General features: G+C 47.1%; 2 protein-coding genes across 3 annotated transcripts in view; both read right to left on the bottom strand.

The window, feature by feature from the left end:
• RASL10B (RAS like family 10 member B) overlaps nucleotides 1-717 on the bottom strand; it is an 11,414-nt gene extending 10,697 nt beyond the window's left edge. The window contains exon 1 of the mRNA XM_004706973.2: nucleotides 657-717. The gene's annotated coding sequence lies outside the window, so the exon portion shown is untranslated. The remainder of the gene's footprint in view (nucleotides 1-656) is intronic.
• A 9,033-nt stretch (nucleotides 718-9,750) lies between these two features.
• The window catches only part of AP2B1 (adaptor related protein complex 2 subunit beta 1), a 129,939-nt gene continuing 112,564 nt past the window's right edge, over nucleotides 9,751-27,125 (bottom strand). For both annotated transcript variants that reach the window (XM_004706968.3, XM_004706970.2), the window contains 4 exons: nucleotides 25,898-25,982; nucleotides 24,978-25,064; nucleotides 18,383-18,537; nucleotides 9,751-10,222 (listed from right to left, as the gene is read on the bottom strand). In XM_004706968.3, coding sequence (XP_004707025.1) covers nucleotides 10,148-10,222; nucleotides 18,383-18,537; nucleotides 24,978-25,064; nucleotides 25,898-25,982 — 402 coding nt within the window. In that variant the 3' untranslated portion in view covers nucleotides 9,751-10,147. The remainder of the gene's footprint in view (nucleotides 10,223-18,382; nucleotides 18,538-24,977; nucleotides 25,065-25,897; nucleotides 25,983-27,125) is intronic.

The raw sequence follows: 27,125 nt of genomic DNA, 5'->3' as shown, positions 1-27,125 counted from the left end.
CTGAGCCCGCCAGGTTCCCGTGGGCAGCCCCGGGCGGAGGCTCCTCCGAGCCGGCCTCGACCTTCACCTCCCCTCCACACGCCCCCCAGAGCTCCGTGGGGGCTCACCTTGAGGGCCAGGGGGTCGGGCCGGGCTGCGCCGCTTCCCTCGGGCTCCTGCCCTCACGTGGCCAGCTGCCCCCACTCCGAGTTCCCTCCCGAGGTCTCCCTGCTGACCCTCCCCAGGCCCGCCTGTCGGTTCCTGGGCGGGCACCCACGTGCCCCGCTCTGCGCGCCGGAGGTGGCATCTGGGCTGTGTCTCCTGCACCCCCCGGAGCATCGAGAACGGGTGGTCGCTGCCATCCTTCACTGCGGCAGAGAGGCTGGCCGGGCTGGCGCAAAGCTGGGCTTCCGCCAGCCAGCGCGTCCGCCGCTCTCTAAAGCCACTGGCCCCCGCTCCTGCCCAGCCTGGGAGAAGCCGGCATTTGTGGGGTCGAAGGCAAGGTCACCCATTTGTTTCTCTTAGACCATCCTCATCAACGTCATCTGATCGTCGCTAGCTGACCCGGATTGAGTGGGTACCAAGCGCCCGGCGTGTTCGTGTTCGCATGCAACCCTCACCAACAAGTCGGATCTGTTTCCTCCAGAGGCCCGGGGCCACGGAGGAAGTTGCCTTACTGAATGCCCGAGGTCGCGCCTCCCGTTGGGCAGCCACTCTACATCAGCAAGGTGTGGCGCCAGTGGACGGTGTGTGTCCAGTGCGGAGACCACGCGCAGGCAGTCCCGGCTAACAGGCGCCGTGTGCGTGTGCGAGCGCAGAGGGAGTTGACCCACCAGTTACTGAGTGAGTCGGAGGTTTCAGAGTTGGAAGAAGTCCATTTGCGGCAGCAGGGCAGGGGACCTTGTAGGAGGGGAGAGCTTTGCTGTCAAGGGCATTGTGGATCATAGCAGCCCTCTAGGGCAGAGTGCCCCAGTGGGTTTCCAAGAATGTAAATCTTTACAGAAGCAGAAAGCTGTAAATCGTTACAGAAGTGGAAAGCCGTAAATCGTTACAGAAGTGGAAAGCCTCATCTGGTGGATTTGAACTGCTAATCGTGAGGTTTCCAGTCTAACTGGGGACCCACTACACCACCAGGGCTCCTTGTAGGCAAGAATGGAAATCAAACATCTCACTGCCACCAAGTCAATTCTGACTCTTGGTGACCCTGTAGGACAGGGTAGCATTGCCCCTGTGAGTTCCCGAGACAGTAACTCTTTGTGGGAGTAGAAAGCACTGTTGCCAGTGGAGCGGCTGGTGGTTTCTAACTGCTGACCTTGCGGTTGGCAGTCTAACGCATAGCCACTATGTCACAAAAGCAATGGTTAAGAGGCTCTGGATGAGATGGTCTCCTTGGGTTGGAGGAGAGATGGAGTCAGGACCCCGAGGGAAGCCTAGTAAGCGGAGAGGCAGAGAGGAGGGGTGAGGTGAAGGACTTTGATTCACCCCTATGCTACATAGGAAGCGGAGGCGCATGTCCCAGCATGCTCCCCTATGGCTTTCTCTTCTTTCAGAACCCAGCTTCCTCCTCCCCTTGGGCTTTGCATTTTGGGCACCTTGCCCCTTCCATTCCAGACAGACTAGCATAGTGGTTACAGACAGACTTCAGGATCAGACAGACCTGCCACTTAGTATGAAGGCAAGGAACTTGAACTCAAGAGTCTTTCTTGCCTTATTTGTAAAAGGTAGCCGTGATTGGGTGTCTCGGATATACCACGTGTGAAAAAAGCTGTTTGGGCATGTGCAATCATCCTTCCATGCCTGGCACACAGCGGCTCTCAAGCGATGTAGCCTGTTTTTTCCCTTGCCTTCTTTGAGAGTCGTGAAATTGTTCTTGGGGAGATTGAACAGCACCTTGCAAAAGCCTTCCCAGAGTATACTGGGGCGGGGGTGGTGGTGGGGGGTGTGGGGTGTTGCAGGGAGGAAGGTCAGGGCGGAGATGGACGGCTGCCTCCTGGAGGCAGGCATAAAATGGTTCTGGCCTGCCCACCTTGGGATCACTGATAGTCTCCCAGCCTGATGCAGTCATCTAGGGCCCGTTCTATGCCCCACCTTGCATCGGAACAGCTTTCCTCTTTAGCCTGCCTGGGGACCCCAGGCTTGTTTACGCCACCAGGCTATCTGGTTCCACTGCAACCCAAAGTGCATTGGAAATTAGAAATCATGCAATGCTCACAATCGTCCTTGGGGCCAGGCAGCTCTGAGGAAGCTTCTCTACTTTATCAGAGGAACACAGTCACAGGTTAATTATGGAGTGTGTGGTGCAGTGAATTGCTTTAATGTGCCCCTCTAGCCATGGTCTTGTAATTCCCATAGAGATTGGGTGGGGCTATGCAAATAAGTTGCTTATGGCCCATCAAGGGGATTAAATCCTTTCACTAAGGCAAACTTGGTATATGGAACCCTGGTAGGGGATTGGTCAGTTTTGCCATCCTGCTAGTCTTAAAGGTTGGAAGGGGAACTCACCATCACCAAGAAGAGCCAGGAGCAGATACGTCCTTTGGACCTGGCATTCTGGTGCTGGCAATCTCTTTGACCAGTGTTTTTCAAAGTGGGCAGTACTAACCCCTGGGAGGCACTGGCTACCTATGCTTTATGGGAGGTTATGGGCTCCTATACAAAAATTTTCAGTTGCCTAAGAGATGCTAAGTAATTTTTAAAAATTTTTAGTGATAAATTTCATACCTTTAATCAGAAACCAAATAGTCAGGGCTCTGGTTTCTAAAACATAGATTTCCACTACTGGAATTATTATTTTTTAATTAATTTATTTTTATTGGAATTTTTTTAAACTCATCTTATTGGGAGCTCTTATAAATATCATACATTGCATAATTCAAGTAGATCAAGCATAATTGTACAATTGCTACTACAGTTTCAAAACATTTTCTTTCTTCTTGAACTCTGATATCAGCGCCCCTCCCCTCAATCCCAGGGAAGGTCAATTCACCTACAATTCTGTTATTCGCTCCCCACTTGAGTGGAGTTATACAGTCATCATTGCTATCAGCTTAACCCCCCGCCCCCCATCTTCTCATATCCTCAGGGAATCATTACTCCTGTTGCTGTTTCTGTAGGGTCATCCAACCTAGCATTCCTGCATTGAACTACCTTATACACATGAACATACGTAGGGCTAACACTATTAATGAGGTGAAACACAAGCTTTCAAAGTAAGGGGAAGAAATATTAAAGAACCAGAGGATAGTTGTGTTTCATCAGTGCTCTACCATACCCTGGATTTTTCATTCCCCCTGTGCAAGTGAGGGCCTGTCCAATTGTCTTGCAGGTAGTTTTTTGGGTCTTCACTTTGTCCTCACTCCTTCCTATCAATGATTGCTCGTTTTTGAAATTCTGATACCTATTCCTGCCGACACCTCATGATCACACAGGCTGGTGTGCTTCTTCCATGTGGCTTTGTTGCCTCCCTGCTCAATGGCTGCTTGTTTGACTACAAGTCTTTAAGACCCCCAGATGCTGTGTTTTTAATTTTTTTCCTGAAAAAGTCAAATAAGTTTGGGAACCTAAGTGCTAGACCTCGGAGAACAGAGCTGGAACACTGAAGACTGCATGAAACACCAGTGGCATGGGACCCGTAGGGCAGCTCAGCACCGGGCAGGGCTAGAACTGAGCACTGAAGGAAGGAGGCTCCCTGGCAGAGTTCCTGCCTCTGGGAACTTACTGGCAAAGAGCTTTGGGGCACTTGCCCAAGCTGGGCGGAGGGTTGAAAGCTAGGGCTGGGGAAAAAGGCCAGTCTGCAGGCACAACTTCTCCAAGTAGTTGTCCTGAGTCATTCCTGTTACTTTCAAATGGATTCTGCTGAATCGTAACCTGTTACCTCCTTAATGAACCGCATCATTGTATGGTCTGTGAGTTCTGTGTGGCCGTAGCGATGAATTATCAAAGCTGTCAGAGAAGTAGAGTGTGGTGGGACGGTGTTAGCATCCGTAAAAAGGTCGGCAAGTTTGGGGTATGTCAGACCTCCACCTCATAGGAACCACCTTTGGACTGATTCTCCTGCCCACTCCTAAAATGAGACAAAGAGGTCTGACTGCATGCCATTTTTATAGGCCTCATACTGGCTCTCAGTGGCAGGTCATTTAAGGCAGCATTTTTATATGAAAAACAAGTAATTGAGAGTTACAGGATAATGTGTAAGATGCAAAATTTGCCTGACGTTGCTATTCAGCTGTTGGGGTTACCTCCTGGTGACCTAAGTTGGTTACACATTGACTGTGCTGTGATCCACAAGGTTGGCAGTTTGAAACCACTAGCAAGCAGCTCCTCGGGAGAAAGACGGGGCTTTCTGCTCCCATACAGGGTCTTGGAAATTCAAAGGGGCAGTTCTACCCTGTCCTATAGAGCCACTTTGAGTGATGGCAGTGTTTTCTGCTACTCAGCTAAGTCAATTGGACTTGCCAACGTCAGGGGGGGCTAACGTGCATCCTGAGGGCCATATTCACTCCCCTCTGCCATGGGGGAAGCTTTGGTGGTAGTGAAAGGCCGTCTTTTGGGTCTGATCTTGAGCCTCATGTGGCTTTGCTTCAGATGACACTTGATGCCCAAGGGGTAAGCTCGGGTTCTAGGGCATAGGTGCCTGGGCCCACTGGGGAGGCCCAGATGTGAAGCAGGACCAAGACCAAAACTTGCCTGCATCCACCCTCACTAACCCCTTCATTGCCAGGGGTCCCACTGAGTTTTCAGAGGCGGGAGCCTGCCATGCAAAGTGGATCAAGTGAAATGGAGCAAAAGGGGAGAGCTCTAAAGACTGGATTCAAACTCACCCTTGGAGCTGGGTGAGTGCGGTTGTTGGGCCTCTGCCCAAAGTCATGATGATCCGATAGCAGTCCCATCTCAAAACGGGGGAAGCTCCTGGACACCAAGTCCTTGAACGTCACTTCTCCGGCCGAGAACAGGGCCTAACCAGCCTTCAGCAAGCTCCCCGCTAGTTGGCAGCATCCAGCATGGCAGGGCAAAAGCTCCACAAGAAAATGTGATGGCAAGTTTGCGGCCAACTCGGAAACTTTTCAAGAAACATCTTTGTTGCTAATAAAATGTCTGGGGGCTGGTTAGGATTCTAGGATTAGTGTTCAGGAGCTAGAAATGGGTAACAACGGGGGAGGTGTGATCTTTCCCAAGTGCCACACCAGGTATTAAAATAAACAGGCTCTTGCCTCCTGGAGCTGGGGGTGGCAGGGAAAAGAAATACAGGTCCAAGCAAAATCAGAAAATGCATCAATACATGAAGTGGGAGTGGGAAGGCCCAAACCTGGAGTCCTCAGCTCTTTTCTGGCCGCAGAAATGACCCACCTGTGATCTCCGTTATTCCCTAGTTGCTATTCTGGGAGCAGAGGAGCATGATCTGAAATGGAAGTCTGGGGCCAGTGGGGCCCTGCTTCTGGAGATTGAACGCACAGGCATCTGGGGAGGCTTTGCAAGGTTGGAGGCGGCCGTGGGCAAGCACAAAGGGAGGGAGGACCCAGGACAGAACCACCTGTGAAATGCAGTAGGCAGCTGTGGGTTAAGTTGATTGAGGGCAGAGATGTGGAGTCAGAAGATCTGGGTCTGCACCATCTCGCCCATCATGTAGAAGTCCTGGGAGGGCAGGGAACAGCAGGTACAACAGCCTCCTGGCTCCCAGTGGACAGGACAAGAGGAAGGAGGGGGCATGGAGGGGTCCCCTTCGTATCAGTCCGTGTCCCTAACCCTGGCTAGAAACACCAGAGCGTTTTGAAATGCAGTTTCCTCCAGGCCTTACCTGCACACTAGCCTAACCATCTAAGTTCTCCGGGTGATATGAATGTGTACTCAATGGTTGAGAGCCTCTGCGCCAAGGATGTTCTAAATTTATCCAACTAGACTCCAGCTGGGTCCTGGGAAAGCCCCTCTTCTGCACAATCAATGCTCTACTCTCACCAAGAGCACCCTGAACCACTCCCCTGCTTGCCCCTGCCTCCCATGTGAACGGTGTTATTCCGATGGTAGCTTGGGCCCAGTGCAGTACTTCCTGTTGTACACAGGGTCACAACCGACTGCACAGCACCTAACCGCTGTCAAAATGGTGTTCTTAATGCACTCAGGGGATAGGAATACAAGCAGCTGTTTCTGAGCACCTGCTGTGTGTCAGAGTTTGGTTTGGTTTTAACTAGGCTGGACCAGTATTCTGTGGTTTGGCAGTTAAAGTCTAGTCATCTTTCACGACATGATCTAACAATGCAATCAACTCCATAATGGGGTCTGCTGCAAGCAGCCAATCAGTTAAGATTATGCTGGAATTCATCTCACCCAAGTCACCCCTGATGCAAACTGACAGATTTCCTTTGCCTACTTCCTATAAAAATGGACTTTTTTGGTGTGTGTGTGGCTTGGTCCAGATCTTGCATCTGGCTCATTCACTAACATTTGTCTTTTTTGGACCGGAGTCAATAGCCTGCCGTATTGCAGGCCTACCCTGGGAGCCATGAGTAGCCTGTCATCTGACCTCAGATTCATCCACCTCTCCAGCTACTAGCCTGTGGTCTTCCTGCTGATCAGCTCCCAAAGGTACAAGAGAAGCCCTAGCTTAACATCTGACCCATGGACTTGGGACCTGCCAAATTCCATAACGATACAAATCTCTCAATATACATAAATGCGCACCACTCACTCTGGTTCTTTACAGAGAACCTAATCTAAGATAGTGTGCCAAGCACTGGGCAAAGCACTCCAGGAAGAGGCTCAGGGACTTGTCTGAGGCCATGCAAGTACTGAACTCCTTAGCTTATTTCCACTTCAGGCTGTGGGCGATTTCAGCAGCTGACATCTCAGCAGAACACAAGGGCCCTTTACCTTGACGGCACCTAGGGTGTACGCGTGCGTGCATGCATGCACACACACAGGTGAGCATGTGCAGATGGGCAGAGTTGTCTTTGACTTGAGTCCCTTGGGAAGTTTGTTTTAAAGCAGCATTCTTTCTTTTTGTTTGGAATATACAGGCAGGGCTGAGAAGAGGCCTTTGTAAGCGGAGAGATTAGTAAAATGCCCTGGGTGATAGAAAACCAATGAAAAACAAGTGCTCCTTCTGCCTCTGGGCCTCGCTGGCTGGCGGCCTGCCCACAGGTCTGAAAGAACTGCACTGTCTGGCTGCTTGCCCCTGGGACAGTCCGCCGCCGGGGCCCAAGCGGTGAACCAGCCAGGGAAGACAGATTGGCTCTGAGTGCTCCCTGCCTGCGGGCCTATGTGTGCAGTCATCACGGTACTGGGTATAGGATTCTTCTTCACACTAATCTTAAATTCCTCTGTTAAGTCCTTGGGAGAGCTAGGATGTTTTAAAGTTACTGTTTAATAGAGTGGTTATGATTTCTGTGGAGTGTCAATTCTGAGAACAAAGTACATACCATACACTTTATTTTGTGTAAATGAGTTTATTGATGAAGACAGAAGATCAAGCTTCCCTGCAACCCCCACCCTCCCCAGGAGAATCCCAACAATAACAAAAGAATGACAAGCATTCTTTGGGTAACACTGACCCCCCCTCCCCATTTCTCTCCACACCCCAAGCTTCACAACACAGACATACAGCACAGACCTGGGAGAGGACAGACACTCAGGGAACCTCTGACCAACTAAGAGTCCGGGTGTAGCTGCTTCCCTTGCCCTTTGTACTGATACCAGGCAGCGGTTTCAGAGACACAACCGAGGCAGAGGAGGGGAATGCAGGACAGCTTCCACACCTCAGCCCAGGCCAGGAAGCTCATGGGAAGCCACGGGCCCAGCTTTTCGGAAGAGAAGTCTTTTTGCCCAAGCAGAATCCCTTCCTAATTCTGCTCTGGGTACCAAGGCTGGCAGTCTTCCCAAGGAGCCAATAGTACATGAATCGGTTCAGTCGGGCCGGCTGAGAACAGAGGCTGTTTTATTCCCTCTTCGGTGGGGAGCCTGAGGAAAGGCTAGGTTTTGGGGGCGAGGGACATATCTTGCTGTAAAATGGTCTTCTGCCTCCTTGCCCTGACAAACACCTTTCCTTCTGGGACTATGTGTGCTTTGAGCCAGGAACACTGTCTCTGTAGTGTAGTGTGAATCTTCTTCATGGCTGGTCTTTAACTGGCTCCATGGATGACCTCCCAATCAGGGAACTTTATCCACATGTGTTTCCACACCAAACATGGCCAACCTACCCACCTCACATGGCAATCCTGTGCTAGTGCCTGGTCTTCATATACTTGATGGGCATTCAGTGCAGGGTATATTTTTCTCACCCTCCCCAACAACTCTTCTCTTGGAGTTGAGATACTCAAGTTTAAGAACTGCTTTGTGAGGGCCCCGCTCTCCCAAGCTTTGCCACTAGGAGGAACCAGGGTCATTTCAGACTTTATGGGGGCCGGGGGTACCGGTGGCCAATTTCTCCTCTTGGACTCACTTGTGAGTCTGAGCCCACCTTAAGGCCTCTCAACTTTTAAGTACCTCTGACCTTTGTAGGGACAATGAAAAAAGCAGTCTTAATCAAGAACCCTTGATACCAGGTACCAGGAAAGGCGCCAGGCAAAGCAACCAGGCCTACAGAGAGGACTGTGTAAGCATCGCCAAAGAAGTGGATGCCTGGGCTCGGCTGCGGAGGGGCCGTCCCATGCCCCAGAATTCTGAGAGTGGACCAGAGCTGCTTGGCCCCTGTGAGGTGACCTTGGTTTGTCTTGGAGTGTAAGTACCGTGAGTACATGGCGGGTCAGAGAGCTGGAGGGAGAAAGCAAATCTGTGACATCTCTAAAACTCACTTCATCTCTGCATCTGGATTTACCTTCAAGTAGTTGAAAAGCTACTCTGCCGCCACTGATGCCAATGAATGAGCGTCAAGACCAGTATGTAGCATGGGAACAGCCACAGAAGCAGCCACACGAGGGGCAGGAGAAGGGCAGACGCAGAGCCAGCTCTGAAGTGAACACCACTGTGCAGGCTTTAGGAAACCTGGTCTCCTCTCTGCTCCTAAAAGGGGGCCAGCACGCTGCCCCAGCACGACACCCTTTCTTCTTTGTATTGTTCTTTGTAGGAAAACATGGTTAGATGAGTTTACTACTTGAAGGCCGTTTCAACACCAGTGCTCTGATTTTAGATGGGAGCTGGACCTGAGAAATACAGGGAAGGGAGCGAGGGGAAGGTGTTTGGTTCCTGTTCTCTCTCTGTACAAATCCCGCACTCAGCGATATTTGTAAGGAGCCCCAGTAGCACAGTGGGTGAAGCACTGGGCTGTGGGCAGAAAGGTTGGTGGTTCAATCCCACCAGGCTGAGCTGCGGGGGAAAGATGAGACCATCTGAAACTGTGCAGATTCCCCGCCTTGGGAACCCCATGGAGGCCAACTCGGCCCCACCGGGTCCCTCTGAGTCTGATTCTGACTCAATGGCTACAGGGGGTTTGGTCCCGTTTCTTTTCAAATCCCTTCATGTTCTTTGTGGGCTAGTTGAGGGGAAAGGAATGTTGTGTCAGCTCTCTTTTCTCAGTCCTGGGGCCACAAGCCCTGATTCCCTGCATCCTGCAGGATCCTTCCAGGGAGCACGTCATCCCTAAATGCAGAGCCGTTGCATGAGATGACACTGTGAGGCAATCACAATGCCTGGTCAGAGGGGGTGTGTGTGGGGTGGGCAAAGACTGGGTCTCTTCCTCCAAGGACGGGTGGTGAACGACACCCAGGGGACGAGCACTTCGGACAGGTTGCACTCCTCCCCATTCTTAATGTGCACAAACATACAAAACAATACAGTGTAGTATATGTTTCAGGGACACTTTTCCTGCTTTAATTCCCCCCACCTCCCTTTTCTGCTGTGGACAGGTGCTCTCGATTACAAAATACCAAACCACACTCAAAAGCAGGTGCAGGAAACGCCAGCCATTGGCACAGCATAGAGAAGCCCGCAGGTAAGGACGGACAGCAGCGGTGGGGTCAAGAGGTGGGAAGTGATTGAAGCGGTGGTTACACATGTTCACAGGAAGCTAAAAATATCCAGCAGGGTATGCCCTAATGTGAGGACGGGTTACACTAGTCACTACCTTGGTTGGTGGCCTCCGTGTGTTTGGGTTCATCTACACATCAACACAATTTCTTCCAGTTAAGCGCTCTTGGCTTGCACCAATCACAGGGTGGCTGGAGGGCACGGGACCAGTCCATTAGTTTTTCAAAATGCTGTCATAAACCTGATAGACGTACTGAGAGACTTCAGGAGCTCTGCACTTCAGTGACAGCTGTTAGGAGAGAAGAAAAGAGGAGATCAGCACAAAAGTTGGCCCCTGAGAAGCTGGCTCAGGAAACCTCTGGCCCCGTGGCCCTGAAGGTGGTGAACTAGCCAAAGAGCCACACATATAGGGATATTTGGGGGTGTAGATGTTCAGTTGCGTCAACATCAATGCTGTGTTTCCATCTGTATCCATTCTGTGGGTCTGTGAGGGGAGCTGACACACACAACAGGCATCAGAGTGTTCTGACTCTCAGGGGAACAGGAGTTCTGATGCTCTGCCAAGGCCCTGTGATGGCCACTGCACACAGTCAACTTAGTTTCTCCGTTCGGAGAGGCGGGGGACCCCCGGCACAACTCAGAAGCCTGCACAACTGGGTAAACAAAAGCCTAAGTGAGTTAGCTTAAGTCGAGTCCAATGCACAAATCCTTCTGCACTACATTGAGGAGGTTAAGGCGGGGAAAAGAACATAAAAGATATTTAATGTAATCAGAAAGCAATTCATGTTAATAGCATCAGCCCCTTACCCCTGGCCTGGCAAATAACATTAATATTTACTTTGTGGGCCAACAAGGCAAAATTTAAAACCAGATATAGACCCCGTAATTATTTTATTAGCTATCATAATCTGTTTTTTCTTTTAAAAGGCCAACCTAGCAGGGAACTGTCGTGGTTGAGTTGATCCAAATGCGCGTCAGAGTACAACTGTGCTCCACAATGTCTCAGCGGCTCATTTTGGGAAGAAAATCGCCAGGCCTGTCTTCCGAGGCACTCTGGAACCGCCAGCTTTTCAGATAGCAGCTGAGTATGCTAGCCACTTGGCATCATTCAGGGTTTCCCCAATATGTTTTAAGCATGCAAAATGCATTCTAGAAGAGGGAATGAATGATTTTTAAACGTCTGTATTGCTGACATTGTTGCTCTTGTCTATTTGGGCAGATGAGCAAAAGTTATTGCACCATGAAATTTTAGGTACTTTTACCCCTTTATTCCCTTATTTAAAAGAAGCCCTGGGGGGAGGCAGTGTTGTTAAGCACTTGGCGGTGAACTAAAAGGTCAAATCCAACAGTTGTTCCTTGGGAGAAAGACATGGCAGGCAGTCTATATCCTTAAAGATGTACAGTCTATGTCCTACAGGGTCACTAATGGATCAAAATCAACTCAGCAGCAGCAGCAGCAGGTGTGGTTGGTTACTCTCTTGTCAGAGAGTCTGGGAGATTTGATAGAGTTACAAAAGGTGAGATTATCTTTGGAAAAAATATTTTAAAAATATACTGGTTAACCTTGAATTTCTCAGAAAGACCAAAAGCCTAAAAAAATAAAAGTAAAACTTTAAAATAAAGAAAAATTGAGGTCTATTTACATTTAATATTTAGTCCCCAAGGCATTTCTAAACTACTACTTGATATCCGCCAAGATGTGATAAACGTAAAACAATTCTGATAAATGTAAAACAAAACACAGCTAACTGAAGAATATAAATATGCAGAGAAAACAGCCCTCTGGTCAGATGTACAGCGATATTTACTTCCCTGACTCTTATACTCTCAATAGAAGCAAGCTCCTATCCCTCCTGTTCCTCCTCAGCCTCTTCTTCCAAGATCGTGGACAATTCTCTTGGGAGAAGATGTGGGTTCAGAAAAGGAGAGGGCATTAGAAAGAGTAAGCACAGTTCATGGAAGGTAAAGCTCACACTAAAGAGAAGCTCCTCTCTCCCCAAATGCGGTCCTGCAGTTTTGATACCTTTGAAACGATACTTGAAGCTCTAGAGTTAGAGACTTATTTTCTGAGCAACTAGAGAGGAAATGGCCCTTCCTTCAAGAACTGCCTACACCTGCAAGGCTGGCCCTGGTGGGAAGTCATGGAATGATCAGGCCCGACTCCTGCTTTGGGGAGGAGTGAGCTGAGAAGGGGCAAGAATTATGTTGCCTCTCGCCAAATACCCACCACCATCTAGGCCTGTAACCAAGGGTCAAAGCTGGACCTAAACACGTATCTTGCTTTCCAACTAGTACAGTGAAGGCAAGCACGGTTTTTGAAAAGCATTAATATAGAATTTTTTTGGGGGGGTCTAATATACAAAAAGAGCAAAGAACTGAAATAATCTGACTTATGAAAGATAGCTAGGGCTCTAGGCCTCATTTTGTACAGCTCCTGGGGAAAGAGGTTTTACCTATGTCTTAGTTTTGTAACTGCTAGTCCGCTGTGTGACACCACTTTAACATCCACCGCGCAGGCATGCCACCCATCTCGCGCCACCGGGAGGGGAGAGTCACCTCTCCGTAAGATGGAAGCCAAAGGCTTAACCACTCAACTCTGGTTCTCGCTGGAATGAATGCTTCTTCACCTGGACCAAGCCTTTCTTTCCAGGGGACTTACCTGCCTACAGATATGTGGCCTCGCTCGACCTTTTTAGATGAAGATCATTATATAATAAGGTGTTACTATTAGGTAGCTAGAGGTATGTCCCTCTGCAAGCCAAAGCCTGCCTCCCCCATCACAGGAACTTGAAAGCTGCTTAAGGCTAGAGGGCAAGCACACATTCAGGTCTTTGGGACAAGAAGCCAGTACACCTGGGTGGGACCCCATTTAGGACAGGTGGGCTTAATCTAGCCAATGGGGTTAACTAATATAGTTAACCACGTCTCCCAAGGTGGGGGGTGGAAGGCCTGAAAAAGCCATAAGTTTTCTCTCACAGGGGCACTCTCTGGCGGCTCAGACACACAGTATGGTGCGGCCGGGCTGCAAAGCCCAGTGTAGCCACGCTGGGGTCCCCAGCAACCGTGCTATAGACTCTGTCTGGCTAGTGTTCCATTTACCGTTATGCCTAAAAACTGCTTCTGACCTTTATAAAACTTATTGGATCACTCAAGTTCTCCCTCAACACAAGAATACTTTCTTCTATTAAATTGGCATTCTATGATGCTCACCTTCCCGACACAACCGCTGAAGACAAAGCGGGTGAATAAGCAAATGTGGTGAAGAAAGCTGATGGTGCCCGGCTATCAAAAGGTATAGCGTCTGGGGTCTTAAAGGCTTGAAGGTAATCAAGCGGCCATCTAGCTCAGAAGCAACAAAGCCCACATGGAACAACATATCAACCTGTGTGATCACGAGGTGTCGAACGGATCACTGAAGACAAATGGGTGCATAAGCAAATGTGGCGAAGAAAGCTGATGGTGCCCGGCTATCAAAAAGTATAGCATCTGGGGTCTTAAAGGCTTGAAGGTAATCAAGCGGCCATCGAGCTCAGAAGCAACAAAGCCCACATGGAAAAAGCACACCAGCCTATGCAACCACGAGGTGTCGAAGGGATCAGTTATCAGGCATCAAAGAACAAAAAGAAGGGATCAGGTGTAAGGCATCATCAGAACAAAAAATCTTACCATAGTGAATGATGGGGGGAGTGTGGAGTGGAGATCCAAAGCCCATTAGTAGGCCACTGGAGATCCTCTTGCAGAGGGGTCTCGGGGAGGAGATGAGCCAGTCAGGGTGCGATGTAACAATGATGAGAAATACAACCTTCCTCTAGTTCCTAAAAGTTTCCTCCCCGCTCCCACTACCATGATTCGAATTCTATCTTGCAAGACTGGCTAGACCAGAGGAGGTACACTGGTACAGATAGGAACTGAAACTACAGGGAATCCAGGATGGATGAGCCCTATAGGACCAGTGGTGTGAGTGGCAAAACAGGGAGGGTAAAGGGAGAATGGGTAGGGAAGAGGGAACCGATTACATGGAACTGTGTGTGACCTCCTCCCTGGGGGACAGACAACCGAAAAGTGGATGAAGGGAGAAGTCGGACAGGGCAAGATATGAAAAAATACCCATTTATAAACTATCAAGGGCTCATGTAGGAGGGGGGAGCGGGGAGGGAGGGGAAAAATGAGGACCTAATGTCGGGGGTTTAAATGGAGAGAAAATGTTTTGAGAAATGATGTACAAATACGTTTTACACAATTGATGTGTGTATGGATTGGGATAACAGTTGTATGAGCCCCTAATAAAATGTTTAAAAAAGAAAAAAAAAACAAAAAAACTTATTGGATCACAAACTAGGCTTCAGCGTGAATTCTTTTTCCGGCGAAGCCAAGGACCAAGGTATTTCCCACCGGGGAAAACCTAACATTACCACTAGGGTAAGGTGACCAGATTTTAACATTGGTAAAGTGGCACACCATTGATAAAACTCATATCCTGGCGAAATAGCCACATGGCAGCCAAAAACTGTATACCCTAGCTTGTCGTGCATTTTTTCCAAAAACCGGGACTTTCTATAAACGCCGCGGGATGTCTGGTCACCTTACAATAGGGGAAACTATTATCTTACAACTATCTCAAAATAACCTGTCCAGGTCTGGGCAAGCTGACACCCACGGTTAATCCTGTCACAACGAGGGAGAAAGTGTTGTTCAGTGGACAAGTGGCTGAACAAACTGTGGGTTATGCAGCCAGTAGACTATTGTACCAAGCTCAGGGTACATATCGAGGGATAGCAAGTTGACGAAAGAGTAGGGAAAGGGCAGCGGGGCGTCAGGCCTCAAGGGCAGAGCACGGGGAGAACGTGGCCGGAGCGCTTCCACGTCCCGACTGTGCTGGTTGCTCTCCAATGACACAGTGAGAGAATGTCACGTCGCTCTGCTGCTCTTCCCCCCGACCCCCACTTCCAAAGCTAACATAAAAACGGAGAGGGCTTCAGAAAAATAATTTGTGGCAAAGTGGGACTAAAAGATAATGGTATGTTTCCACGAACTTTATGAAGCCCCCCCTTAGATGTGAAAACTGGCAAAATATGAAAACAATTCCTAGTTAAACAGTCCTGTAATAATATAAATTTCTAGGTATTAAAATGTACTAAAGTTATGTAAGATGTTATTAATGGGAAAAACTGGGGGAAAGGTACTATTTTAATTTTTTCTTATTGAGTTCTGAAATTCCTTTGTAAATAAGCCTTAAGTACAAAAATTAAAATAAAAAAAACTTTAGCAAATTGTGGTTAGAATGGTTACATTAGTAAGACCCTCCTCCAGCTCCATCCTAATAAGCAGAAGACACAGGAGATTGGGTCAAGAGATACCTGAGTTTAAACACCTACAGATTGATAAACCCAGGGGCAAGAGAACAAGTGATCTAAAATTGATGGCGAGGAGGGTGTAGGAGGCCTGGTCGGACTTGATCAAGGGCAATGTAACCAAGAGGAATTACTGAAACCCAAATGAAGGCTGAACATGAGAGTGGGACAAGAGGAAAGAACAAGGAAACAGAGGAAAGAAGTAGGAAGCAAAGGACATTTATAGAGGTTTAAATACAGGCATGTACATATGTAAATATATATATGAGGATGGGGATATAGATCTATGTGCATATATTTATAGGTTTCGTACTAAGGTAGTAGATGGACATTGGGCTTCTACTCAAGTATTCCCTCAATGCAAGAACACTTTGTTCTATTAACCTGGCACTCCATGATGGTCACCATCCCAACAGGATCGCTGAAGACAAAGGAGCATAAGCAAATGTGAAGAAAGCTGATGGTGCCCGGCTAGCAAAAGATATGGTGTCTGGGGTCTTAAAGGCTTGAAGAAAAACAAGTGGCCATCTAGCTGAGAAGCAACAAAACCCACATGGAAGAAGCACTCTTATGTGTGTGATCACAAGGTGTCGAAGGGATCAGTTATCAGGCATCAAAGAACAAAAAATCATATCATTGTGAATGAGGGGGAGTGCAGTGGAGACCCAACCAGTTGCCCCTTACAGAAGGGTCTCAGGGAGGAGACGAGTCAGTCAGGGTGCAGTATAGCAATGATGAAACATACAACTTTCCTCTAGTTCTCTAGTGCTTCCTCCTCCTCCTCCCACTATCATGATCCCAATTCTAACTTACAAATCTGGCTAGATCAGATTTAGCCAGTACACTGGTATAGATGACAGCTGGAAACACAGGGCATCCAGGACAGATAAAGCCCTCAGGGCCAATCATGAGAGGAGCGATACCAGGAGGACGAGGAGAAGGTGGGGTGGAAAGGGGACAACCGATCACAGTGATCTACATATAACCCCCTCCCAGGGGGATGGACAACAGAAAAGTGGGTGAAGGGAGACGTCGGACAGTATAAGACATGACAAAATAATAATAATTTATGAATTATCAAGGGTTCATGAGGGAGGGGAAAAATGAAAAGCTGATACCAAGGGCTCAAGTAGAAAGAAAATGTTTTGAGAACGATGATGGCAACAAGTGTACAAATGTGCTCGACACAATGGATAGAGGTATGGATTGTGATAAAATTGTAAGAGCCCCCAATAAAATGATTTAAAAAAGAAAAAAAAAACAACCAAAACCACCACCCCCCAAATCGATAAACTCTTCACCATGTCAGGACTCCCTGTTTCACCGTGGCTTCCTTTGCTGCAACCTGGGGTAACACTGCTCCCTCCGCTTAGCTGAGGCCAACGGGGGAAAGCAACACAACAGGTAAGTGACACAAAACAAGACACCTACAGGGCTTCAAAAAGTTCATGGGAAAAATCCCATTAGGTCTGAATTCCTTTCCCCACATGTACGAAAATTTCCCTCGTTTCCATTCAAGTTCTACATTTCTAGAATAAAACTTGCACCTGCATTAAATTTAAAAAGCGAGGGCTGTTGGAATCGCTTGCTAATACTATTCATGGCTAATTTCGGTCTCCACGACTTGCGTGGGAGCAGCACAGAGATATCTACCAGGGGAACACACGGCAGGTCAGGCAGGACGGGATCGGGATCGGCACACTGGGGGCTCCTCAAGAAGACGCTCTGCCTCCTAGCACAATCCTGAGCCCTCCGTTACGCACCCAGCACACAGCACGGGAGTGCTGACGAGGGCGGCAGTGGGTCTCACGCCAAGGCTTTGAGGGGAGTAAGTGGTTAGTTATAGTATAGACCCCGCCTTTACAATGAGAATGGGTCTTCCGGGAACAGTCAGTATAGCACAGCGGGGTTTTCATTTCTTGGGGGAACTCAAGGTAAATGGCGGGTCAGAATGACCAGACTGCAAGATTGACAAGCGACTAGAGGTGGAGGAGCGTGTGGGACCGTGTCTTCAGCTCACAATTGCTTTGCAAACATCTAACTTGACAGGACTGAGCAGTTCACACATACCTGCTCGACGCCCAGCTTACTTCACAGTCGGGCACGAGAGAGGAGCACCCTGGGAATGTTCAGTTGTTAGTACTGTTCCCTAGGTTTATGCTAGCAGAAGCAGGCTTGGTTGCCAAAATTAAGGAATGGAGTCACAGAATTGTCGCATGTAATAGCTAAGAAATGCTCCCTGGTGGCTAAAAGGCTTAATCTACTTACTACTCAGCTTTTTAAAAGTGTATCAATGTTGAACCTAACCTTCCCTCCATTTATGTCACTTTCCTGTCCTTCAAAATGGTCTACAAACCCCTCAAAAACACAGGAAAGAAGATACACTCCCTTATCCCAGGATATCCCCCTGGACTTTTCAAGATGCAAATGACAAGCAGCACCCTCTTTACCCCAAGCGCTGGGGTCAATATGCTCCCGCTAGCAGCCCGTAGGGCTCCTTATCTTACAAGAGGCAGCAAAGGCCTGGTATTCAGAGAAATAACCTTTGGAATCGCTCCTCCACTACAAAGTAGCCACAGCAGTTTACTTGAGGGCACTCTGTTACTGAAGGTTTCAAACTACCCTCCTCCCACAGCTCACCCAAGGTCTGTTGTTTTGCCTCGCCTTTCACAAGGAGCATTTCAAGTCAATCAAAAGCACTGAAAAAGGCTCATGTATTTATGACTCTGGTATCGCTAAGTCTTAACTGAACTCTGAGTGCAAAAGAGACTTTATTAAAATCAGTTATGCAGAGAATCCTCTTAGCTTGTTCTAGGCCCACATGCACAGACATGCTAGCTATGAATGAACTGATACTGAGATACAGCTGCCTAGTTTGTGAGCAGCCCTGTATGTATCAAGGAAGGGAGGGATGTGAGCCCTTGTTGCTCCGGAGAGCAGGTGCTCCACTGGGACAAGTGTGGACTTCCGTACTGACTGCTTGGTTTGGGTATCTTGGGTCTGATGCTCTTCGTGTTGGTCTTTCCAGGCTGCTAATAAATGAAAAGAGCTCGTCTCCCTCCTCTGATCTATCTTCCCCATCCTGGGAAAGGCCTTACCGTATAGTTGGGGTTTCCTGGCTGGATTCGCAGTTCGGCCAAAATCCAAATGCCATTAGTGAGCTTCAGGGACTGGTACAGCATGTCCTGCCCTTCCACATTCCGCTTGGCAATAGTATAAACATTGTTGTTTTGTAATTTGCTGGAAACAGTGTCTAGAAACACAGATTCAAAATCCAACAAGTTAAGATTTCACACAAATGCATGCTACCGGTCTTCTGACATCCTTACCATGTGTATGCCAGTTCCCTGACAAGAACAGCCATGTGCATGTGCACACGTTTCTAAACGCCTTTCTCCCACACAACAGCAAAGGCTGAGGAACAGGCGCTTCAGGTTCCTGTTCCTCCGATTCTTGGACAGAAACAGGATTAAATGCAACCAAGCATTAGTGCAAGAGTTATCTGTAGAGAGTAAGGAATGAGTGGAGCTAAAGAGTGGGTAACAGCTAAACTAGGTGCTAGTTAGACAGGCAGATATGTTCAAAGAGGACCAAGACCTGTGAGCCAAACCTATTAATCTGGATATTTAATTTGAATATCAAAAACACCAACACCACTGCACACACACACACACACACACACCCGCCCCAAATCTACCTGACCCGTGCCCCCATCCCCCAATTTCTTATGCGATAGGCCCTACAGCCCTAGCTGTTGTTGATGGTCATGGTGGAGACTATGGCCATTACCAATGAGGCTAACTAAGAATAAATAGGTCAATGTTTCAGCTGGTCCTCTTGACCCTAGCAACGAAGACTCCCGACAAGCCAGGACAGCAACTCTCCCTCCTCATTCTCTTACTGCTGGATGAGAGACTTAAAAAAGAGAGAATAAAGATTGCTTCTTTGCAGATAATTTACAATGTCCATTTCTGATGAGAATTCAAATCACTCATGCCTACCTTAGGAACAAAATGCTCCCCACATAAAAATCTGTTGTCTTCAACTGCTCTCTGGGAAACGGCATATGCTAGACGACCATTCCATTCGCCTAGATGGTTTGCTTTCTGAACCCAGGGGTCTTGGGAGTTTTCTTGGTTTGGGTTTGGTGCTTACTACAGTGTCTAGGGTAACAACAGGTACTTGTCATCAATATCTGTTGCTTTAAGTATGGTGGAGTGGAACTTCTTAACACGGCTTTCCCAGTTATGTCTCCATAACCCCCACCAAATGACTGAGCGGGACTATGCAAACACGGCATGTAGGACACTCATAAAGGGGATGGGACCAGTCAATTGTTGTCAACACCCCCCTGACTGTAAGGATGAGCCACTTTGGCAGGTAGAGAGAGAAAAAACAGGACCCTTGGCAGAAGGGCCCCCAGTGCCGCACATCTCTGCTTGCAGTGGTGGGGGCTAAGATGAGAGACACTAGAGGCAGAGCAAGGAGACCATGAGGCAGAGGCCAAAGGGACCCACCCTGTGATGGTCAAGGTGGAGACCTGAGGAAGAACTGGCTCCTGGCTGAGGAGAAGAGTTGGTGGGGTTCACTGATTGTAGCCTTACTGTTGATGAATCCTGGCTGTGGTTCACTCCCCTAACCAACAACCAACCAACCGAGTTATCCTGTGTGCTGTCTGTGCGTTGTGTGTAGTTACTGCAACAAATTATCAAACCTAGTGGAGAAGCAGAGAGGAATGGTTGGTGTCAGAATAGGTAAAGAAAGATGGAAGGCAGAGGCATGTTTGACCTCTGCCTCCTGACAATCAGCCATGAGCTGGCATGGACATTGACGCTCCTCCCTTGGTAGCCAAAGGTCATCAGAGGTGGGCCCTGGCTCCTCCACACCATTTTTGCAATCTCTGATTCAGGTGTTGGAAATATCAACAGGTACATAATGCTTTAGGCCTTAGAAACCATCTCCAGAGGTTCAGGCTAAAGGTGGAGGAAGTTCTTGCCCTGATGTCTTCCTCCCACGTTCAGATCAGAGGGCAGAACAATCCCATTAAACATTTTCATCACACTTATCTATTACCTAATGTGTGTGCGTGTGCACACACACGTGTGCATGAGTGCGTGTGTACCAGTCCAGGCTATCACCTTCGTCCTCACAATGAGGGCTCTGGCAGCTTAGGCTGAGTCGCTAGACAACATCACCAGCTGAAGTATGGCTAAAACACCTTTTAAGTATGCTGCCTTTAACACACCGGGTCCTGCTTTCGGTTGTAAAACTCACTCCCAACTTCCAAGGCTGTTACTCATGTCCCCAGGAAACCAAGCACAGTGGGGGCCTTTGCTGAAGAGCCACCTGTTGCAGAGGCACAAACATGTTCTGGGCTCTTTATATAGCCAGCCCTGGCTTCCTGAAGACTTCCCATCACTCCCCACCTATGCAGGAGACAGAAACACATGCACACTCACTCACTCACTTTTTCCAGAATTAAAAACCATGGCAAGCAGCCAGGTAGGACGTGCAAGTTAATGGATATAACTTGAATATATTTGGAAGCATTGGCCGAGAATCAGCTCTGCTCCTACTGAATGGCTGTACTATGATTTCTACCAGAAGGCAATACAGGTAGGGATCTTTAACATAAATATGCATTAAGCAATTTTTACAAATGTGAGATATTAGGCATGACTTGATGATTTATAGGATTTACATCATTTATAGAGTGCAGGTTAGGCAGCTTTGCTAAATGTATTTATTCAGACTAGAAATGGGAGCCACATGTAAGGTGGGAGCAAAACTGGGATAAACGTCTTGAAAACACACATTTTTCTCCTTTTCCATTCCTAACCCCTGGGAAGCACCAGGGAATTCTAGTGTAAGATGCTAAGAATGAGAATGTAGTGTCAACTGCTCAGTGTGTGCTGATTGCGTGAAAACTTTCCATAGCAGGAGAGTCTAAAGCGGTGGCTGCTTGAGTTACCAAGCATTGCTAGTAACGGAAATACCAAAAGGGGTGGATCTCCCTTATATCTCAAGAGAGGCTTGAGGCAAAACATTCCCTACACCAATCCTGCCTCAGTAACACAGAAAGACACCCCTTTCCCAGATGACCTTATAACCACAAGGTTAGGGTTTATAACACATATTTTGGGGGTACACAGTTCAATTCATAGCAATGGTCTAAGAAGGTTACTATGAACAACTGGAAAGAAAACCCCAAACCCCCCAAACCCAGTGACCTCCTAAAGAGACTACTTCCCACAGTATGGGCAGAGCCATGACAAAACAAAGAAATGCAACTCCCCCTCACTGGAAGACTCTGGTTTGCCTTACCACGGTGCCTAGCCTAACAAACGAGATCCAGCACGTCGCTAAGCTTTCCAGAGTGCAATCAACATACACTTTAAAAAGAGGTGAGAAGAACTCTGCCAGAAAGAGTCCTTTCTGGATAGGGCTGGAGATGCAACTACTTCTTGTTCACTTAAGACAGTGGTCCCAGACACACAGTAACTCCCAGTGCTCCGGTCACGGTGTGATGCACAACACACTCCTACAGATCTCTTGGTACTCTTGGAGAAGATCAGTGTGGGGAAGCAGGAGTCCCATACACTGGTGCCTTTCTAGCATTTTCTCATGTTCATACAACTTATGGTACCAACCCCACCATGACATACCCCTTTTCTATTAAAACCTGATGAATCAGGGAGACTTGGGAAGATAATTCCTTTCTACTTTATTCTCTAGAAAGAGATGGCAAAGCGAAGCACAAATCCACAATAGGTTAGTAAGTCCTGTGAGGCTGTGATTTCCTTTAGTCTTCAGTGTTAGTTCCATCTGTCAAATGTCTTCGCTGGCACAGAAAAGCTATTTAAAGGGTTGGTGCTATTGTGATTAGGGCAGATCAGCTGGAAAGCCTGATTTATTTTTAGCTCTCAGCTAGACTCAGTGTGTTGAATCAGAAGGCACAAAATTGAAAATGCTCATGTTAATAGTGCTGTAAAAACTGAGAATAAATGTGAAAGGCCAGAGCACTCCAGACTTTGGGGTGGAATCAAGGCAAGGGGCTTTAAGGAATTCATTGTGGGCTGCATCTTGTGAGATTGGCAAACTGGAAAAACGATGACTTTTGTCTCCTGGAAAAAACATATAGCCCAAAGCCATGGCAGAACTGGATTAAAACAAAACTTGCTCTGAAAAACCATTCCAGACTACATCAAAGGACACAACCCGCCGAGAGGCAGGCCAGACTCCTCTCTGGGAGATCACACTGAAACAAGGTGCAACCTGGAAGCCGAGTGATCTTTCCTTTCTAGTCTTCGGCAGGCCAGACTGTCCAGTTTCTTTTGTGAAAATTCCCATCTCTTCCAAACCAGACCTGTGAAAACAGGCCTGCTGTCCAGTGACTCTAATCTTTCTCTGCATTTCCTGTATTATGTTCAAGATACACTGGCGCTCCATAGTTATCTGTAAGCATTGTGTGATTTTAAATACCATGCTCAAGTCAATTCAGCCAACATTGGGCTCAAGAGTTTTTTCCCATAAAGGACTTCAGTATGCTATGTGCAATGTCAGCTTCTGAGAAGCATAGAATATGCTATAGCTTTAAAGTTTTCATTATGCTTAGCAACAACCCCCCCTCCCCCCTCCACCAAGGGACAGGTATTCTCAAAAACCTACTACACAGTTGCTGTCACCAGGCCAAATGCCCTAAGAGTGACATACCCTATAGGCCTGGGCTTCTCCGAGCTGGTGCAGAGGCGGCTTTCCTAACAGGATCCGCTCTGGTTCGTGCCATTGGCCTCTACATATTCTGTACAGTAGTGTTTCCTAAAGACAGGCTTGCATTGTGGGAAAGTTGCCCAGCCTCCTGCCTCATCAAACGAGGTTCACAGACCAATGAGTCTCAAAGAGGGGACAAACAACACTGCCATCTACCTAGACCACACACGCAGTTCAGTGTGAGTACAGTTTCTTGTGAGGCAGAGAAAAGGGTATCGTTTACTAGACACACCATCAGTCAGGACGAGAAACCAGAGAGCTGGTGTGCTCGCATAGTGCCAACTAACTGTGGAAATGATATAAACCTTCTCTCAAACCCTCTCCAAGGCTTCGGGAGAAGTCAGATGATCATTATCAAGAGAACTCCTACACTCAGACGCTTGTCTGTCTGGTCTTTCTGAGTTTACATGTTCAGCACATTTAAAAGGTTTCACAGGAAGAGGCTATTATTATTCAGGTGGACTTTCAAAGTTTTACTGGAAAGATGATAGAGAAAATTTGTCTAAACACAGAAAATGAATACACCATAAAGGCCCAGTACACATAATCAAAAGTAAAAGGTGGAATGAGAAGACAGAACTGCCAGATGCCCTCCCTTCTCCAGGAATGGCTGCAATGGGAGAGGAACAACATGTTGAAGCCCACTGGGAAAGCCACTATAGTTCAGAGAGGCAAGATGGGCGAATGAAGAAAAAGAACTGACCAAGCACCAAGACTCACTCTTATTCAAACTCATCCAGCTAGTACTAACCTCCAAAGAGAGAATGGAACAAAAGCAGGCCTCTCCATAGCTTAGGACAGGGGTCCTCAAACTTTTAAAACAGGGGGCCAGTTCACTGTCCCTCAGACTCGTTGGAGGGCTGGACTGTAGTTTAAAAAAAAAAAAAACTATGAACAAATTCCTATGCACACTGCACATATCTAATTTTGAAGTTAAAAAAAACAAACGGGGTAAAAACACCCGGCAGGCCGGATAAATGTCCTCAGCGGGCTGAAAGTAGCCTGCGGGCCGTAGTTTGAGGACGCCTGGCTTAGAGGCTGCTCCAGAGGAACACTTCAGTGAAAGAAAGCCCCAAGGCAGATAGCTGCGACTGGTTCTGTCTCCACTTACCTCCTGTATGTTCTAGGACAGTAATAACATGAACTATAAAAGGGTCTGGGGCTTCTACTGGTGATTAAAGAAATTATGTAGTATGAAAGCTGGCAGAAGGCAGGAAGGAAAAAGGTTAACACCCAGGCTTTAATTAACTGTCATGTCTTCTCATTTAATTATAAACACAGGATTCTAAACATAGCATTCCAATAATGATGGTTGATAAAAGGAAGACACCCCCCCCTCCCCACTGCAGTCCTCCCTGACACCACCAACAAACAACCCCACCCTCCCAACAACAGACAGAAACCACTGCCATCCAAGTGCCACGCCAACTCCCTGCAAGCTTAGGGTGTTCAAGCGCTATGGTGACAATGTCTTATCTACTGAAGAACTACGTAGATCAGTGCTTCTTAACCTTCCCAATGCCACGACACTTTAATACAGCTCCTCATGTGGTGGGGACTCCAACCATAAAATGATTTTCGTTGCTACTTCATAACTGTCATTTTGCTACTGTTATGAATCATAATGTAAATATCTGATATGCAGGATTTCATTAGGCGACCCTCTGAAAGGGTCCTTTGATCCCCAAAGGGGTCTTGACCCACGGGTTGAGAACCACTGAGGTAGATGAATCCAGTCTAATTGTTTTTAAAATCTGTTAGCTTAGATAAGTAATCTGGTACCCACATCTAAAACAACCCTCACATTTTAAAGATATTAGACTTATTAGTAACAAGGTCGGTGTGGAAAAGGTAGGTAATGATCAAAGTGTCAGGCAATTAATTTGATTGAGAGGGACATGTAACTTAAGAGTCATTACTTACCAGCATTTAAATGACATTCCTTAATCTGAAACTGAAGTTCATTTTCATTAGGAATATCCTTCCAGGTTGCAAGGAAGACCTGGCGCTCTGTATGAGGAAGCAGAAAGGAAGGCTATGTACCATATCTGTCTGTGTTCTCATGTCGGATGCCTTTTGCCATTTCCTCTTTGAGGGGGTTTCCTGCAATACAGCTAGCAGCATCCTGGTGCTAGAACAGACTTACAGCAGGTGCTACATGCCAGGTCAATTAATCCATTAGTGGAGAGTTTAAAAGTCAGACTGCCCAAGGTTGTAGTTTTGGCTCTACTGTCTTCCTGTTTGAATAACTAAGTCTTACAACCTCGAGTCTTAATTTCTTCACAGATGCAAGGAATTACATCTATCCTGTCTACCCAGAGTCACTGTGAGAATCAGATCAATGAAGTGCCAAAGTAATTTAATCCATTCCAATATAACTGTTTTCCTAAGTATATAAAGCGAGAGATCAGAAACTTCACAAAGGATATACTAAATTTACTACAAATGACTGAAAATGAGGCTGTAAGAACTTAGCTCAGGAGTAAGTGCTACATTTATGTGGATTATCTCCTTAAGTTATTATAAAAACGATTTCTACTCTGCAAACGTAGAGAGCCAGAAAAGTTAAACATTTTGCCCATGGTCACAGCTAATAAATAGCAAGAATGAGATGAAATCCACATCTCCTGTCACCAGATCACTCGCTCTGCATCCTGGTGGCTGTTCTTGTTGAGGTGCCGGCCACTGTGATGGAGAGACCAACAGCAGAGCAAGCATAACTGTGGTTCAGGGGAATAAACAATTGGCAATTGTTAGTTTGCACTTATGGGACTATGCTCTATCTGACATTCAAAGGTAGGGCAAAGGTCTATTTGGTAGAAGGGACAAGAGGATGTTCTTACCCATTTTGCCATCTTCTACAAAAAGCACATTGAGCGGAATGAGGCAGCTGAAGTAGAAGACATCAATATTGTTTTTCACAGCCACCTGCCAGGAAAGTAAAAAGGGAAAATCAGGACATCACAGGAAGTAGGTAGGAAGGAAAGAAGGTAGTGTCTAGAAATATACCAGCCTATTTCCTTTCTCTTTAGACAGTGCAGACCTCCCCCAAATCAAGATCTAGCAGTCATACATGCAAAACACTTCCTTTCCTATTTCTTTGTCACAGCACTATGACAACCCGCACCTCTACCTCCCCAAGAGGGTTGTCTCAGAGGCACAGCTTCTATAGTTAGAATAACGTTATTAGTTATTTTCTATTTCTGAGATTACTAAAGGTAGTTACTGTCACTTACTAAGTACTTACTAATGGCATTAGAATCCTCATCAAAACTATCCCAACAAAGGTCATACCCCTCTCATTTCAGATGAGGAAATGGAGGTCTAGAGAGTAGCATCCAGGGTCCCAAAGCGAGTGCCCAGAAGAGCCAGGATTCAAGCTCAGATGTGTCTGACCCCAAACCTTGTTTTGTTTTTCTTTCCTCTCCAGAATAACTAGAGCTATACAAGGGGGTACCCCCCCCCCAAAAAAAAACCCAATGCTCATTTGTTTTTGATGTGAGGGGGATAGAGAATTTGGAGTTCGTTCTACCAGATCAGACTGTTAATCAAGCTATTTAGAGGTTTTGAAAAGATTGAGTAACAGTATGTGGCAAAAAAGATCTAATTTGTGACCGACGGGGGACTGGTTTTGCCTCCACGACAATGTACCTTCTCACGCAGGCATCCAAATGAGGCTAGTTTTTGGCAAAAACAGCATGTCTCTATTGCACCATGCACCTGACCTCACTCCGTGCAACTTCTTTTTGTCTTTGAGAATGAAAAGGGGCATGAAAGAGTAGCAATTTGAAGTGTATAAGAGGTGAAGAAAAAACGTGGGAGGTGCACATCCATATACGAGTTTGAAAAATGTTTCCAAGAATGAAATCGCAGATTTGACAGATGTAGAAGTGTAATGGAGTACTTTGAAGGTGATAAGGTTGTTTTGTAAAGAAATTTAAATACATAGCTTTGGGGGAAAATTTCCTTTTTTGGAGGGGGGGGGGATTACTCCCTTATATTATCCCCCACCTACCCTTTTTAAGACACTCATTTTAAAATCGTTTGCTTTATAAAAAAATTATTTTGCTA

The sequence above is a fragment of the Echinops telfairi genome, unplaced genomic scaffold (genome assembly GCF_000313985.2).
Source record: "Echinops telfairi isolate 266 unplaced genomic scaffold, ASM31398v2 ScPeMD7_7458;HRSCAF=8496, whole genome shotgun sequence".
Taxonomy (NCBI): Eukaryota; Metazoa; Chordata; class Mammalia; order Afrosoricida; family Tenrecidae; genus Echinops; species Echinops telfairi.
The sequence above is the reverse complement of the archived record's forward strand: the minus strand, read 5'-3'. Positions and strand labels throughout refer to the sequence as shown.